Raw genomic sequence first — 19676 nt, forward strand, 5'->3', positions numbered from 1 at the left:
TTTCCCTTTGCAAAATATATAAATAAATCCGATTGAATTCCCCTTTTGATATACATATTGCCAAAAATGCATATGATATGAAGGTACATATTATGTATATATATACTTTAGTGAGAGGAATTTCCTCCATGAACGCAACGGGTATGCGCATCTCATGTGTATATTTCATAAGTCTTTTTTCCTTTATAATGTAGTATGGAGTTGTATAATAGTAATAGTAGTAAGGCTCCCCCTCGGTTTACGTCAAGGGAGGAGCGTCGCGGATCTTCCCTTCTCTATATGTTTTAGCGGTGAACTATAATGAATCTATGTATGTATTTGGTTCTTATCCTTCTTTTTTTACTCTTAAATGGAATAGTCGTCGTTTTGACGTAGAGTTGATAGGAACTTCTTCAGCTCATGAATCTCATCCACATTCTCCATATTATCTGTGTGTAATATCATTATTGGTTTATCTATCGTTTATTACTCTTATTTGACATACATCACCCAAACTTCATCACTTTATAATAGCAGATCAGAAGACAAAGAGCTGTTGATTGACTCACCGACCCCAAGACATGAGTGCACCCTGGTATGTTCCTTGGGGCCTTCTTCAACAACCCGGAGTGCTCCCCCTAACAGCCACTCAGCCTCAATCTCAACTGGCAGCCGCCGCAGCTGCTGCCACATTTAATAATAAACTCCTTTTTTCGAATATCCACAACAATCAGCCTCTTCAACTCTATACTGGGGACTATCTAACCCTAGGGGGTGGAAATGGAGGTGCTGGAAGTGGAGGGAACAGCTCCTCTCTCTTCTCTCAAGCAGCACTTGCTCCTGGATGTTATCCTCTTAATATTCCCTTTATGAATGCCGCGGCTGTGGCTGCTGCCGCCGCGGCTGTGGTCTCCTCTTCTAATAGTGTTGTTACTGCTCCTTCTCCTAATCAGTCATGTGGGGCTGGCTCACTACGAAGGTTCCCTCTTCAGTCATCCCCATCAGCACAGCATCATCTACTAAGTCATCATCATCAGCCTACCGCACTCTTTCATTCTGGCGTGAGCAGCAATAATGCCAAGATACCACTCCTAAGAACGCCCATTGGAACCAAGGTATGAGTTTATCCTTCTTCTTTATATCTCAATCCCATGAATTATGTGTACATAAGCAATGTTGGGCTTTGAAACCCCAGAGTTAAAAGTGTTTGTCTATTTATTTATTTTATTTAAATGATCAGCTCATAAAACCGGTTTAAGTTGAAGAAGATTCATAACATTTAAGAGACGGACGTTATTATGTGAAACGACTCTTTTTATTTGTTCCCATGTAGACTAGGGTGAGGCTGATGCCTCAACTTTGTCAAAAAAACAACAAAAAAAAAACAAAAAAAAACCTGTACTTCTTCTTGGTTTAGTTTATGGAATTAATGAACACATTTTTGCAATTTCATTGAATTGTGTTAATTTTATCCGGGATTTTTCGGACAAAGTGTAAAAAAAGAATCCACATTTATGGCTTTTGAATGCATCTAATATATATATATATTTTAGATTAAGATAGTCCGGTAAGAAAATATGTATACAATTTTATGTGAAAATTACAATATATTACCAAAAAAAATAAAATATTTTTGTACTTCATTGGCTGTCGCAATTTATACATAATGTTATTTTTAACTTCATAACCTTGTGAGAGGTACTGAACCCTGCCAGTTTAATATGAACATTCACCGAACTCTTCTTAATTGCTCAAGCGGAGCATGTCATCACAAATCATATGAGTTGTATATATGTCTTGACCTCTGCCAAATCCCTGGAGTTAAGAATCACTGTTCTAATTACTATTTTAACAGCTGTTTTTAAATTTGCGTATTTTAAATCCCTTCGAAGTGTTATCGGACAAATGTTTAAATATGTCCGGGTACCAGCCTCACCCTAATATACATATCTATAAACATTAGTAGTGAGGCAATAAGTCCGTGTTGCCTTTTAATATGATGATCAAGATCGAAATGAGAACAATCATCAATCAGTAGTAGATGTGTTGTTGCTTAAGCTAAGGCAATGCTAAAAGAGGGGGAAACAGTTGAAATACATCCATGTACAAGTCAATGTTGTAGAACAAAATATGCAGCATAGATATGCAACTTGCTGAGAAAAAAAGAATCAACAACTCATTTTTATATGATTTTTTTCTTCATTCTGAACACATTCTCTGTACAGTTTGTCCTCTATTTGTAATTGATTTTCTCTTTCTATCGTTTACACTTTACATTAAATATGAGCTTATTACTAGCATACTCCCATTAAAGCAGCACTCACTAATGAGTTGACAGTTTTTTTCACTTCATTTTCATATTTTATTTTCTATATAAGCTGTATTAAAATTTCGAGTCAAGTCATTATAAATAGATTAAACGTTCATGTTTACTCAGGTCCATACTTATTAGTGTTGTTACAATTCGCTCTGTAAATTCTGGACGGGCCTTATATATTATATTATGTTAGTGTTGAGACTCGATCCGAGGCATAATTGATTCCTGGTTCGATCTTTAAGTGCTTATTTATATACTAACGTGGACCAACACTTTGGTCAAGATCGGGGGTTGAGTCGGTGGACCGAAATTTCATTTTATGTCGCACACAACTTACTTTGTTCTCTTTTCTATAAATAAAATTTATCTTCTTAGAAAATACATATTTTCGTAGGAACGGATCAAGACCAATTTTGTTTGTAGACTGAATTAGTTGAAATTATAACGGTCTTAGACCGGTGTAGGATTTCCAGACCGAAATTAAAAACTAATATTTTTATATTTTGTAGTCATTCTTTCAAACTCGTTGTATTTACTGTTAATTATTTGTCATCCGAAACTTTAATATGTACTAATTTTTTCATGAATTGTTGATGACGTCAATTGTGTTTTGAAATGAGCAATCATGGTTACCATGTTTTCATTCAAAGTTTTATATTGATCCAATCCTTTATTTCTTGTAATAGAATAAGGCCTTCTTATATGACCCCTTAAGGAATTTTCAACGTTTCTACTCTGTACCATTACTGATAAACAACGCCACAATTTTTAATTTTGGGTTATTTTTTATAATCTTTTTAATTAAATTGTAATTTGAAAATCATTCCCCTAGACATGATTAAATTATGTATTTGAAAATTGTTGTTTTTAAAGGTGAAAGATGCAGACCATTTCAATTCATGTATTATTTAACTTAAACATCATTTCTGAACTGATATGATTTGATGATGTTTATTTAAGAATATATTGACCTATCATTGTTGTCACTTTTAAAATGTTCAATACAGAGTCAGAGATAAATAAAATAATAGTTTACAGTTTGAAAAAGATTACATTTTGTTCCACAATCTGAAATTGTAAATTTTAATTGAAATCTCAGTCTAGAACAAATCACTTAAGACCGATTGGGGGGAAAAATATAGTCTCAGACAGAGTCTCAAAACTAGTAGTCATATGCTGCAAGTATATATATATATGATGAGTTAACACAAAAACAATCTTATTAAAAAAATTAAAAATATGATAAATCCTTTTTTTTTATATCATATACAAGTACATTCCAATATTTCAAGGACATATTTTGGTCAATTATAGGCTTGTCATTTATATTTCTGGAATGAACTCAAATAACCAAGAATGATAACTATAGATTGAAGCCTTTATTTGATTTATGTGACTTCATTTGTCACCGATATGGTCCCTTTACAATAGTATCTATAACATTTTGATTATTTTACTGTCATGATGAATTTTGCTACATTTCCGCCATCTCCAAAGGATTAATAGGAATAATTATTGAAAGACATAAAAAATACTTCATTAGGTTAAAAAAAGGAATGTAATCCAGACTCAATTCTTTAAAGACAAGTGATTCAATCCCGTTTTTGTGTTCACAGGTCATATATATATATACAAATGAAATATGAAATGTTTTTTTTAGTAGTTTGTACACTTCATAGTGTTATAAGGAATGTTGTTCCAACTTCTTCATATTTTTTTAATATATAGGAAAAATGGGAAAAAACAATATTTGTTTACTTTAAGCAACTAATTTTCATGTTACAATTTCGTTCATGTGTTTTGATTATTTGATCGATTGACAGTTTGTTCCTATTCTATTTTATTCTCCTTCTCCCCCTTCTGTTTATTAGAGTGGGTCGAAAATCAAAGTTTTAGGAATTCATGATTGGGGGAGTATTTGAAAAATTGTATTACCCTAAAATACTATTCTGTGCTAAATTTGAGGACGATTGAACGTATTTTGAAAGGTTCCCCAAATTCACTTGAAAGTTTATTTATACATATTTTATGTATTTATTCAATATTTCTTCCATTATCATTAATTATAATAAGCCATTTGATTCCTAAATAGAGTTGACGGGGATTTTTCACCTATACTAATCAAATGGCTCAATTTTTTATTAAAGAATATATATATATATATATATTTAGATCACACAAATCAAATTTTGAATTTTCTGTTTAATATTGTGTTATTTCCATATTTGTGCATCAAGAGCGAAACAACAATATTTTATTCGTTTCTACCATGATAATTATTAACCACCATCAATACCTGAGTAAAGTTAATCCTTATAAATATAAGTAGGGTGATCTTGTCTTTACGATAGAGTAACATAATTGTCATCTTCACAAAATAAATCAATTATACGAAAAGTATACACTTAAAAACATTAAATTTATTGAAGAAATCTCTTGTGCTCATATTGTAGACTAATTATTTTTATACCAATATTAATTCAAATCCTCTGAAAAGGACTAACCCTATAATGTGGATACTACTAAAATAAAAATTTCTTGGAAGTACATAGTACATAATTTCAGAGGAAGCTGAAGAAAAAATAAATGGAATCACTGTAAAACTTACTCACTTGCCAAGTCAATAATAAATTTTAATAATAATAATTAACATTAAAATTTATGTTGTAGACTTTATTTGGCAAAGTTGAGCTGAAAGGATCATAAACATTCACCATCGTTTTGCTTGCTATCTCTGTACCAATAATTTGGCTCCGAATAAATAAAATGGAGAAGAAGAGGAAACCAAAGATTTCTTTTCTTTTTAATGAGTAATAACTTATCTCTGCATTATTTAGTCTATTATAGTGTTGTGTCTACATGAGTTGATTTGAGTCGAATGAGAATAAGGAAAAAATATTTAAAAATTATATTGAATTAAACACATTTAGTGAGTACATTTCATCTACAAACAATTGCAGCAAATTGTTTCTTTTTTATGACCACTAATGAGCTCTCATATACAAAACGGTTATGTTTATTCTGTTTTATTAGAGAATGTGAGCATTTTCTCTTGTTTCGTCACATTTCGTTAAGAAAATATTAGTAAAAAATATCAAATAATTGTCTCGTGATCCTCATGCAAAAAAACATAAATTGTATTATACATTTCTAAATTTATACTTACCAGAAATAAGACGAACCTTATTCTTTAAAATTGTGATTGATTAGAAAATTACTGAGTTACAGCAGCGCCATCAAACTCAAAAAAATAGTTAATGAGGGTTTAGTGATAGGCATCATGTCGACTCAAAAATAAAATATGAAATTTACTCGGTTTTTTTTTTTAAATTTGTAAATCGACATATCACTATTAGAGTGTAGTTGAAAGAGTTATCTACTCATGCCGAGTCAAACTGAGTCGACAATTGTTCGAGTCTAAACAACACTAGTCTAATGTTTGCACAAACTACTTACCTCAGATTGATAATAGCCCTTGGAGCAACAACATATGGAGGATAATGTTGATGGGGAATGCCAATTTTGTTGCTGTTATTAATATTTTAACTAGTGTTGTATTCAAGTATTACTCGAATTTAATAAAAACTCGACTGTATTAAAATCCACAATTTTCTAAAAATTACCCTAACTCGCCGAAATATTATTTGAAAAACTCTCGAAATATTCTAGTATAGATTAATCTCATCTTCAGATGTTTATACCTATTTTTCTTTTTCTTTTTTGAGTCATTTCTTATACATTTCTTGAAAATTGTGTTCAAAATTCCCCCCCTACTCTTAGTTGGCGCCTGATTCTTCTGCTTTGTTAATTTTATAAAGAAATTATAACCTTATTTTAAGCTTACATAATATGCCATTGTAGGGAAGGGGTCTCAAAATTGCTAGGTATATTTCAAATATAACTTTTAATGTGTTTAATCTGGCCCACAACATCAACAGATTATAATAATTAACCTTAAGTTGAAAAGTTTAATAGCAGAAATGTAAAACAGTTTCGGGGTTTAAAATATTTTTATTTACTCATACTCGACTTGACTCTATGCTCAAAAACAGGTACTTGACTCAGTATTCAATTTCTCAAACTAAACCAAATTTGATAATTTGAATCCAACACTAATCAGAACGCTCTCAAAAGAATGTTTTAAATACTTTTAAAGCGTCTTGGCTATTTTATGATGGTGCCCATCTACCTATGTCCAAAGTAATCATCTCTTTTTGTTTTTTCTATGGCAAAGTCATTTAAATTTTTGCATTCTACATATGTATGTAATACTTCTATGGCCTTTTTGCATTGTTTTATTAAACTTTCATGACCGTGCTATGCGTTGTATGAATGTACAGTATATACTTACCTTTTGGGGGATTAAAACTAGGTATTAATACCTGGAATGCCATCATCTTTACTATCGTAAAATCAATTTATTAATATACCTATATATATATGTGTACAAGATGTAGCTTGCATAAGCACATTGGTCAAGTCACGTCAACACCAAATCAAGCTTTAATTATTTTTACTAAAACTAAGTTGATTGTATATTGTATATTTTTTACCTAATTATCTTCTAATTTTGTTTAGAATGTATTCGGATGAATCCTTTTGAGACACTTATATTTGCAAAAATAGTGACGTTATAATATGTAATGAAGGATAATATTATTATAATACTAGGACGTACCCGTATTGTATATTTTATTTTATATTATTTTATTAATGCTTCGACAACATATTAATAAGAAAAAGGTTCCTCCTTGAACCATAATAAATATGCTTATTTAGACTAACTTGCTAATCCTCTTCCTAATTTCCTTTTTAAATGCGTATTCAATATTCCTTCTTCCCTTTTCCATTAGTCCAAATAATTCATTTTTTTGGATTTTTAACTTTTTGGGTGCATTTTAGAATGTACAACCCATACCTTTAAAAAAATTGAGACACTGGAAATCGATCTTGTTTAATGAAAGAATCAACTTATTACCGGAAAAAAACTTGTCCTCCAGAACCAAGAAATTTGGTCTGATCAGAATGAAATGTAGCTCCTAGTACGTAACTCACAATTCTGAACAACTTATATTTTATGTCTAAAGACTATCTGTCTCTTTTAAAAAAATAAATAAATACCCTATCCTCAGTTGTTATTGGTGGACATACATACAATGTACTTAAGTATTATATTGTAGTAGATTGTTTTTGAAAAATAAACAACACATATAGAGCCAAATAAAGTATTCATTAATCAAATAAATTGTCTTATGCTATAGTCAATATTATTTGTTATTTCATTTAATCCCAGAAATTTGAAAATAAATCCCATAATTGACTGAAATATGCTGTTGAATTATTGGGTTGTATGCATTTATGAAGGATTTATCCTTTTCTTGATATCTATTCAAGATTGTTTTGTAATTATTTATTATTTAAGTATTATAACGCCTTATTTAAAATACAACATCACTCATTTTAATTACCAACTATACATGTATGAAATCAGTTCATTTAAAAAAAAATAACATTACCTATCTACTATGCATTTAAGGGTATTATTACTTTATAATGTACCACTGTATACAATTATGTATCAATAATTTCTTAAACATTTATAATATAACTTTAAAATGTGTCTCAACAATCACCTTTGAAATTTTATAGAAATTGAATAACAACAATTTGAATTTTTAATAAAAAAATATATATGTTACTCATTTATTGTTTTTTTAAGGAAGGGTAAATAGTTTCAATCTATTTCATTTGATCTTGGTTTTGACAATAAGACCAATACTTTGAGATATCGAGACCACAAAAATAATATTTATTTTTGAATAAAAGGAAAATTGTTTTGGTTTCATCTTCACAACGAGACCAAAAGTCTCAATAATTGCATGCTCTCAAAACTACAAGCATTACTACAATATCAACTCTTTTTATAATAAGAAAGAAGTAGTTTTTAACCTCTTTTTTTTTTTTAGTGATACTAGAAACTTGACTTATCATCGCTGCAATGTATTAATTTTGATGATTATTCGAGGTAAAGTAAAGCTAATTTTGTTTTCCCAAAAATAGTTCAAGCGAGTTTGAGTAATTTTCAGAAAATTGTCAGCTTTAGTAAAGTCGAGTTATTCAAGTTTAAGTAATAGTCGAATCCAACACTACTACGAAGTGTTAGAATTCGGTCCAGAAATCTTAATTCAGTCTGTGTTCGTTATAATTTCAACTAATTTGATCCAACTTGGGACTGGCCCAATCTTAGAGTAAAATTCGGTCTACCAAAAATCATGATCCGGTCCTTCAAAAATTACAATTTGTTTGTGTATTAGAGAACACTTATTATTTATATGATATTTTCAGAAAACAAAATTTTGGAGTAAGGATTACATTTAGGTCCATGATTAAATTTCGGTCTGGGTTTTTAAACTGCAGTCTGGACCGAAATATCTGTCCAGAAGGAGGTAGAAAAAAAACCAAACCAAACATTTGTTCTCGAACCCAGTCTCAACACTAGTTTATATCTTATTGTTCACTATATGACTATATATGTTTTTTAATTTTGCAGCCAAAAATAGTTGTATATTTTTTTGGTCTTTGTCTGAATTAATAATACTTGAGCTGCGACTTATTTATGATCGTAATTATTGTGAATTAATTTATTCGCGGAAAAAATTGTTCATCTCCTATCTATATATGTATTATAGGAATACATAAGTATAATCAAATCATCACAACTCTTCCTCATTCTTTTTCTTCACATCAAGAAGTTAAATGAATAACCCCTGTAGGGTGTAGCATAAGCATTAAACAGTTATAAAATACATATGGTTTTTGTTGTTGTTTTATTATCAGACTTTGATGTCGTATTCTTCCATTGTCCTAGGAAATAAGTGGAAATTGCAGGGCTTCTCTCTCGGTAGACCGTTTTCCCGGGATTTCTTTGGCTTTTACATCTACAGGAAATCCTGCGTTTAATTATTTCATTCTATAAGTTTCATTCAATATATTTCCACCAAAAAATTAGTTTCTTCATCACTTGCTTTTTTTGTGAGTCGGATCGGGTTACGGAATTTTAAAAAACTGGGCCTGCAGGCTCTATAAAAAAGAAAGAAAATAATCGGGAATATATGGGTAGGACGAAAAATACTCTTTGTTTTACTGCGACCTGTTCATCTTTTGATTGTTTGGAATGGGATGTTTGTAGAGTAAGATTCAATTTTATTCTCCTCGTCCTCTACAAAAGTCATTTTTTGATCGAGGGTGTGTTTATGAGTGAACATGATTGAAATATATATTCTTTGTTTAATTATTTTTTCAACCATCTTATCTCCTCTTTCTTTCTTTTGGATAATCTTCAGTGTGACTGGATTAAATTTTATTATTTATTCATAAATTTAAAAAGAAATACTTTAATTTCACTTTATTTATTATCTACTAACAGGATCCCGATATTTCCCGGTATCCTGGTATTAATAAAGTAAAAAATCCCTGTAAATGAGAAATCCTAGCACATAGCCAACAAAAATAACAGATTTGTCAGTGGTTTAGTGACTGACAGAGTGAATAAGGGAAATTATAATAATATTTTCACTTTTTTCTCTTCTTGTTTCCCCCCTTCTTCACCTCAATGTATGTTTTGTAAAACTACAAACCAACGAAACCAACACTTTCCTTTGTATGTACCATATACTTATAGTATGATATGGCAGAGTATATTCTACAGCAACAAAACCATTTAGCAATAGTAAATAGATAAATATGAAAATACTAATTCATTGTACTCTGTACATACATAAAGAGAGAGGCACTCCCTATTTGTCGTTCCTTCTATTGAATATATTCGTATGTAAAGATGTTTAATATAGTATGTACATTAGACTGTCCTGTTTTTGGGTGTATATTTTTTATCCTCCTTCACAAAGACCTTTTCTCATTAAAACAACAATACAAAAACTGACTTTGGTAAAGTTTTAGGGGTCTCTCAGGCTATTTTTGATGGTTTACATGTCATTTAAATTTGAAATAAATGAGATTTATGGGCGGAAATTGGACCAAAAATTGTGTTAAAGGCCTCATACTTTGCCAAAGTTAGTTTTTTGATTCTGCGCAGCAGATTAGATCTTTGTGCATTGGAAAAAAAAGTTTAATTCGAAAAAAGGAATAGTCTAATAATGTACATACACGATGTTATTGTTGTGTCTCCTATGGTGTTTAATGTCTTCTTCCTTTTCTTACTCTACACTTCGTTTAAGAAGAAGAAGAAGCGCACAATAAGGGTTTTTAATGGCCCTGATAATGTAATCACTTTTTTATTTTAACGACTTTGTGTTCACATTTTCCCAATATCCTTTTTTAATATCCATAATTCTTCTTTATTTGTTATTTATTCATTAATTGCAATTACTTCCCCCCAAAAAAAAAAAAAAAAAAAAAACACACAACCAAAAAACAACAACACATATAGTTATCGTGTATGTACTATCCACGTTGGAGTTGATATTGTGTCATACAACCATTATTATCATACATACCTGGTACTAGCTTCTAAGTCTGGTTTCCTGTAAATTTTCTTCTCGGTAAATGCCATGGGTCCCATCTTCCCACCGAGTATCCCACTTCCTCAAAAAGAAAAGATATATTAGATGTATTACACTTTTTTGGAACATATGATCAAGGCTCACTTGCCATATTTTTGGGACTATTAATGGGGAGTAATCCATAATCCCTCCGACCAGGGCCCCTTGTAACAAAATTATGATTATGTTTTGAAAATAGGGTTCGAGTTATATACTGAGTTTTACGGAAATTGATTAAGTCATAAGAGATAAAATTAATTTGGAAGTGAGATATGTTTGAACATGCCCACATATAAAATGATGTACCGGAATCAACGTGTTGAGAAAATCTATTACTTTTGGTCAGATTTTGAGGATTTTATCTATATCATTATGAAGCCTACATTTATAATTTATTATCATTATTTATCATTTTCATTGTGTAGATGTCATTTTAGGCCCTTTTATTTACTTTTTCTGTAATGTTATGTTGTAAATTGTTCCGCCCCTAATATATGTAGTCATTATTTGTAAATACATTTTTGAGGACTTTTACCTGAGAATAATTCAAAATTTCCTTGTAATGTGAATGGACTGAATTCGCTAAAAATTTGTAGCACTACATGGTATATATGATTCTTTTAGACAATGATTCCCATCCTCTTCATCACTGGAGAGACTCTAAACTTATTTTTTTAAATCAGCATCTAATTTTGGCAAACTTTTCGTCAAGGATTATTTTGTTATTTGAAACTCTAGTATTTCTTAACCTTTTTTACAAAATATATTTTATGGTAACCTCGCGAAGCATTAGACTGGGACACTGGGAAATCATTTCCTTACGAAATAGAAAAAATCAATCCTCTCTCATGGGAGGAAGAGAGAGAGAGAGAGAGGGAAAAGTAACTTATGTAAAGTAAAGAAAAATACTACTCAGATCGTTTGACTTACAAAGGGAGAAAGAAACTCTGGTGTGTTAATTTTCTTTGTCATGATTTATAATTTAAGAATTGACGAAGAGTGTGAAGTAATCATCATTACTTTTTTTTATTGTTATTGTACATATAACCAAGTGAAAGTTGAAAACAATGTAATTTGATGTATTCTTTTACTAATATAATATTATAAATCTACAAATTATGCTGCTTACCTATTTTATACCTCCAAGTATATGTATATATTAGTATTGAGACATCCCCCCCCCTCCCCCTCTGCCGGTTTGTTCTTAAATGAATTGTTTACATCGATATGAACCGAGATTTCGATTCAAACCGATTTATAAACCCTGACAGAAAATGCCTCACAATTTATTTACTTTTTGACGTCATCTTTTTCCACAAAACTATTTTCTTAAAAAAAAATGATGGTGGACCGAACTGTACTGCGAGACCGCTCCGTAACAAAGTTAGACCGAATTGGCTCTGCGTTTAATGGTCTCAGACTGGTTTAGTTATTCCAGACCGAACTCCAGTCATGTAAATGAATGTAACTGTGTTGGCTCTTTGAGTGAGAACGAATTTGGTTTCGGGTTGTTACTTTTTTGTATGCCGATCTGTAGCGATATTTTGGAAACTGCGACCCAAAATACAGATTGAAGACGGAAATTTCATTTTTTTTATTAAATGTTAACACGAATTTAATAACAGTGAAAAGCTGCTATCACAAAAAGATCATTTATATATATATAAATATACCTATATAAACGCTTAAGACGTGTACACACACGATATATAAGGTAACCCGCCTTTAACCGTTTATGTACAAAATTTTACTTTTCAAAGTACTACTTTGAAAAAGAATGACCCGTAATTTTTTCAATGTACGATGATTGGCTGAACTACTTAAATGAGCTCTTGTTAAGCAACTGCGAACCATACTTATCAACTATTTATTAAGTGGAGAATAGTGCCATGGATAGATGATAATAATTGGCTTACTCTTGGTGCTGTTTTTTCTTTCTCTTTTTGGAGGAGGAAATGTTAAGAGATACAAAAAAGATATCGTCGTGCTAAACGCCTTATTTAATTAGTATATTATCATTTATTTTAATTAACAACTATACACTGATGCTATCATTTCCTTTTGATCTATTAAAACTACTTATTTATTCTTTATTTTAATATTTATTAGGAGTGATAGAACTGTTGGCCCTTAGATTATCTAATGTGTCATAGAAAATCGTTTAATCACTTAGTTATTTTGATCAAAAAGTCCAAAATTACAGATTAGCTCTTAGAGTACCAAATAATTTACAAGACACTTAGTAACATCTGGGTCCAATGGACCCAGATAGTATACATATGTGTACGTGTATAGATTATACAAATATCAAGTATATTTTGTAAGTTTCATTTGATAGATTTAGTAAATTCTTATTAGATAAGTATTTTCTTGTACACATTAAGTAGAGAAACTACATAATTAATCACGTAATTACTAAGATCGGGTTTGTAATTTTGAAATCTAAATTTGATCTTTAATAAGAATTAGTCTAGTAAACCCTTTGATATGTAAAAAGTGAATCCAGGGGCGTAGTTAGGGTTTTTAAACTGGAGCACATTTTAAGGGCACATGCCCTTCGGTCCCCTAACGTGCCCATGTGTTAATATACATCTACCATTTAATGTAACTTAACTCATAGCTGGAGTTGAAATTTTGTTAGGAAGAAAAGAGCGTGAGGAGAGGACGGAAGTTATACATATGGTACTACTGATGATTTTGTTTAATGCTATAAAGAAGAGAGAACCTTCTACATTGAAAATAGTATTATTGTAATTATATCTAAATTCTTATATATTTATTTTATTACGCATTTTTAGAACATTTACATCAAAGATAGGTGAGAATTCTTACTTCAGATTCGGAGTTAGCACCATACCGACCTATTAAATTATGGACAAAATAACAAGCAACAACCGTTTTTCCTTATATATTTTATAACCTTAGATTTTTCATTTCAAACTACTCAACTCATTGCATATTACAATCATAAATGATTCATTTAAAATGCTTCATCTTATTTTTGTACTTGTACAACCTACTTGTACATCACACAACATTTATATTAAAAAAAAAAGTCTAATATTGTAATTAAAAATAATTATTATTACATTACAAAATTAAGGGAGAGAGAAGCTTATCACTTCTTTATGTTGCCTGTCTGAATTGTAATATGATTCTCCTCTCACCTGGAGAGACTCACTCGACCTCTCTTACATTCAACTTAATTTAATGGATTCAAATATCCTCCCTATGTTTAACTGAATTCGTTGGAATCCTACTGCTCTACAGGGTGGGTTTTTTAATGGTCCCTCAATTTTTAACGATACATTTGACCACAAGTATAGAGATTGGCGCTTCTGTTGATATCCAAACAAAGACAATTTGTTTCAATGTTAAGTATAGTTCATCTCTCCCCTCCTCTCCTCAAATGGACAAGAGAAGGGATATAGAAACTGAAAGATTAATAAATGAAATTATGATGTTCCACAAATATCGAATTCCATACCAGGTACCGTTTGCAGAGGGCGAGCTGTAGAACCCTCCCCCTCCCGATTTGTCAATCGCTCATTCAGATTTAATTCATTTTAAATTTACTCAGGCACCTTTTAGAAAAGACACCCTGTCGATTACTTTTTGAATAAAAAGAAAGCGAAGAGTCCTCCCTTGTCAATCCTTCCTCCATGGACATGATTTTGAATTATTGTTATTATAAGTACACATATTATTTGAGTGAAAGTTTCAATAAAACCGTGATAAATAATTATTGTAAAAACATATATAATAATAGTTTACCTAATAAAGGTAAAACTTTCTAACCTCTTTTCCCCTTTGCCAACGCTAATTGCATATTAGCAAATAAATGTTTGATTCTTTCTGACGAAAATAAAAACTACTAGAAAATTTACGAAAAAAATTCAAATACTTCACCTTAAAATCGGTTATAATCTTCAATATTGACTATACTTGTCACAATATCAATATTTGTTAACCAGTTCCTTCATTTTAATTTTGAGTAACTTGAATTTACTCTGATATGGCCCTTTCAAATAAAGTAAATCATTTCTTTTTTAAATTATGACAAGGCATAAATGCGGAACAATAATACTTTTGAAAGGGAAATGAGTTTTTTTTTTTTTTTTCATTATAAAGTAAGGAGCCATTTTTCCTCAACGAACAAAACCTTTTTAGATCTTCTCATTAAAATATGAACCATTTTTATAATTAATATTAAATTTTACCGCATAAAAGATTATTTCCATGTAAATTTATGGTTTTGTTTCTCCTAATTCCAAATGGATTCAAACCTATGTATATAAAGTATAGTCAAAATTCAGATTTGATGGAACAAAAAAAAAAAAAAAAAAAAAGAAGAGAAATTGTTATATGTAGATCTGATGTAACTAAAATTTAGATATGCCACTATAGGTCTCTGAACAGGAGATGGGTGTCATTCCAGAGGCATATAGGTAATTTATTTTATAGTATGTAATTATGTGTGCTAATTAAGGTAATAAATACGTTTTCTTCATATCGTATAAAAGCTAAAAGATATGTGATTTTTTTTTTTAAACTGCTCTCAGGGGCGTCTGCAAGAGCTGGGTTGGAAAGGCTGTAGCCCCCCCCCGCCCCCCCCAAAATTAATAATTTTTTCCTTTTGAATACAAAATTTAATATTTGAATTATAATTTTTCAAAAAAAATTCCAAAAGTTAATTTTCTGTCAATAGCTACGGATTTTTGAAATGTTTCTCCAATAAATTTAATGTTGGAATTTTTCTCTCCAAAAAAATCAAATATTACTTTTTTTCCCCAAAAATAAGGCAAAATGTCTTTAGGGAAAATAGTTAAAGGCAAAATTACCTAGCACCGTCATGAACATAGATGAAGATAATACTATTTATAATTTTTGTAGTTGGTACCTGGATATATGTTTTATTTATTTTCTAAATCTATGTACGTATAAACTTTCAATTGTAACCACAAATGTGTTTTCACTTGAATGACGGAGAGTCACGCTGAGGAGTTATAGGTATAAGTCCTTGTTAGTTACTGAGTAGAATTGAGCATCGAGAACGGAGTTGGTTTTGTGTTTATTTCCTTTATCTCATTGCTGCTCGCAGCTAATTAAATGAACCGTCAAAACAGCTAAGCTGCTCTCTTCCGTAGGATCCTTCAAATTGTAATGGTGACCACGTTCATTTCCGTTTCTTTTTTTTAAAAAAATACCGGTGGATAGTATTATTTTCATCTATGGTCATGGACATGTGAATTTATTTTTATTAAAGTGCCCCTTTTCATTGATGAATTGCTTACGGCGCTCCTGCATGGAAGAAGCTAAAAAGATTTATTTTGTTTTTGAATGATGGATGCACATTCGTCTCAAAATTTAATCTTTTAAATAACTAAAACAAAAAATAATTATGTTTGTGAATAACATAAAGTTATGTCGTCCTCGTTTCAGCGAACAACCTTCTATACATATTCTATGTATATTTTTGTAGATATATAATATATACGTTTATAAGATGTAGTTAAGATAGAAAAAGATCGGTATTAAATTCCAAAATTAAAAATATCTTTCATGTTACAGTATATTTATGTATAATAGTGTTGGAGTCGAGTTCAATTATCGAGTTTGAGTGAAGGCATCAGACAAAGAAAACTATTTTCTCATTGAATTGATTAAATCAAGATAACTTCAATTAATAAGTTTGATTACTCGTACTTCATTAAGGCAGTCATTTAATAATCAAATAAAGTATTTCGGAAATTATTTCTATAAGATGTATCGATATAATCACAACAAAGTATAAATTAAATTAATATAGTTATCAATATATCAGCTGCATCACTCACTACTAATGATGCATCAGCATTGTTTACTTATTATCTCCGCAAGGAAGTTGAACGAAGGTTATGATTTTGCCTCTATTTGTTTGTTAGTCATCAGGGTTACGGCAAAAGTTGCTGATAGATTTTGATCAAACTTGGTACGAAGTTTATATATGGTCAAAGTAAGAGGCAATTAAATTTTGAGAGATCAAGGTAACACGAAATGTAAAAAATGTATAATAGATTTGATTTTAGGGAGAGGTTTAGTGATCTAACGAGTGCCTATCGAGTATTAGTTTGTTTTACTAAGCGAAATAGAATAGAGCCCACTCACGACAAAATAATCCACTCCTTGAATGCTAATATTGTTATGTTACTCATATAGATGACGCTGCCAGTCCTTCGGTCAGTAGTAGAACTGATTTAAGAAAATAAGAAATAAAGTTGAGTGACGTCATCAAGGACCAAACTTCATAAGTTTTAGGACTGATATGCAGAACTGAGCTGAACCGTACCGAGAATGCAGTCTTCAGTTCTGAATATTACTCGAATACAGCACTAACATATAATATACCTACGTTAATAACATCATTCAAAAAGATCTATATGAAGTACAATCTTAGTTACAAATACAAATGATTTGTAACGCTGCTATGAACAATTATATTAATCTTAATAGATATTTTGTTTTGTAGTAATGGGGCAACTACATAGTAGTTCGATGTAAACTCCTTTTAAATCATTACTAGTCATTCCATAGGGCATGATGATTGGATAATTCTCTCAAATCTCTTTGTTATATCATACATATAAATGTGTGAGTCTTTTATGTAAGGGAAATGTCATTAGTGGGAGATTATTCAACGACATTCTATAAATATATATACCCTAGCAATGAAACGAAATATTTCCTTTATTAATTATAAACGCAGTAAGGGTATAGAACTATTATCTAAGACCTGGGTTATATATATATTCTATTCATTTAGCTATTCAATAGAGTTTCATTTTGAGGTATTGAAAAGATATTATTTATGTGCATTATATGTATGAATAAAGTATGCAAATTATTCGCCAACCCCTTTTGCATATTTTTATACATAATATTATGTCATGCGTGTAAAGTTTTGATACTTTATGGTATGCAGCTCGTTAGTGCAAAAGCAGGCAATTGCTCGAAATTGAGTCTGAATTACATTTGAATTCTTTCATGAAAACATATATTATTATTTTTTCAAGTTGATGAAAAAAATCATTTTTGTATTCATTATGTTCTTTTTTTATTAATAACTTATTCTGATTAAACTTTAGTAGGCGCCAAAAATTGCAGTTTAATGTTAATTGCAGGGACGTGACTAGGATTTTTCTTTTGGGGGTTGACTAGGAATTTTTTTTTTTAGGAAAGACGTTTGAAATTCTTTGGTTTTAATATCTCCTGGGTGAGAGCCAAATTGTCGTAACTCAAATATTTACTTTTACAGCGTTAAACTTGGAAACTCCTTTCTTTCATAAAGATAAATAAAGATGTTCTCTAATTTTTACAATATAATCATGGATCTGATAAATTTATTTCAACAGTCTTAATTTCTTTGTTTTTATGTATAACATTAAATATTTGACTTCTAGAGTGACATATATACAATAACACTAATTTTTATAAAATTTAAATCTTTTAAAAAAAGTTGACGGAATGTTAAGGAAAATTTATTAGATATCTTTTTATTTTATTTCTTTACATAGGTTTTTCGAATAGAAATACTAATAATATGGGATCTGTTTTTAAGTATTAAGTATTTGACAATAATCCCTGTCTTTTACAGAAAAAATTAAAAATTGGGGGACAAAATAATAGTACAGAGGTCACGACGGCCTAGTCACTTCGTTAGAATTAAAAATATTTAAAAAAATAGATGACATACATTTAAAAAGCCATATCAGAGCCAAATAATGTCTTATAAGTCAAATGAAGGCTCTGAGCAAGTGTTTTTTTTCAAATCTCTGAATAATGCATCTCAGATATTAACCAAGAAGATATTTTGCAGAAGCAAAATGTCAATATATAAGTCAACAACATCAATCATTTTGTTCAATGCTACGGGTTGTGTATTTGTGGGAAAAAAAATCAAAAATCCAGAGCTGTTCTCAAAAAATTGAAATTGTTTCGTAAAAAATCACAAACATTAAATTTTTTGGAATTAAAAAAAAAAAGAAGAAGAATTTTTTGGGGGAAAAAATGCTAAAATCAGCATTTGTTCTCAAAAAATTATATTTTTTGGAAAAAAAATTTAAAATTAAATTTAAAATATGGTAACTTTTGAAAAAAAAAATTAAATATTAAATTTTTTCGAGATAAATTTCAAAAATTACATAGCTATTCACTGAAAATTATTTTTTTTGTGAAATTTTTTATTAAAAATGTATTTAATTTCAAATATTAAATTTTTGGGAGGAAAAATTTCTAAAATCAAAAGCTATTCAAAGTAAATTAAATTAAATTTCAAATATTAAATTTTGTATTAAAACAAAAATTCCTTTCTTATTGTTTTTATTTTCTTTGGGGGGTGGGGCGCTACAATATTCTTGATATTTGTTTTAGGTTGTGTTTATATTGATGCAGCATATATCCTTTTCCATTTTCTCTTTCAAGCATCTTTACCAATTAGGTAATACAAAAAATACATAGTCCTAATATAAAAGTTTGTTTATGTTGTATGTCAAGTTTTGAGTCTCCATGAACTTTCGACGGAAATGGACTTCGCTAATGATTCTCATATATGTACGTACACCACCTCCTTGACACGCACACGAGTCTTTGTTTACTTCCTTTAATTTTAAAGAATATTTAATCAGATTTCATGACTAGATTATAATCAAATTTAACTTACATACCAACTACATTCACTTGGGAAAATGTACATAGCATACATATTATGTACTGATGTGTACTTTCAGTTGAGAAATTAAGTTCTGTGGTTTCAAGTATCATTAATCGATCAAAATGGGAGG

The 19676-nt window shown here is 30.0% G+C and overlaps 1 protein-coding gene across 4 annotated transcripts in view; it reads left to right on the forward strand.

The window, feature by feature from the left end:
* Positions 1-19676, forward strand: part of LOC121114953 (pseudouridylate synthase RPUSD2) — a 157337-nt gene that overhangs the window by 66156 nt on the left and 71505 nt on the right. The window contains exon 1 of one of the 4 annotated variants that reach the window (XM_040709082.2): positions 110-1094. The exons of 2 other annotated variants lie outside the window; for them this stretch is intronic. In XM_040709082.2, coding sequence (XP_040565016.1) covers positions 561-1094 — 534 coding nt within the window. In that variant the 5' untranslated portion in view covers positions 110-560. Of the gene's footprint in view, positions 1-109; positions 1095-19676 lie in introns of those variants that run through there. One more of the 4 variants, XM_071887361.1, reaches the window with a different exon arrangement.

The sequence above is a fragment of the Lepeophtheirus salmonis genome, chromosome 3, assembly GCF_016086655.4.
Source record: "Lepeophtheirus salmonis chromosome 3, UVic_Lsal_1.4, whole genome shotgun sequence".
Lineage (NCBI taxonomy): Eukaryota > Metazoa > Arthropoda > Copepoda > Siphonostomatoida > Caligidae > Lepeophtheirus > Lepeophtheirus salmonis.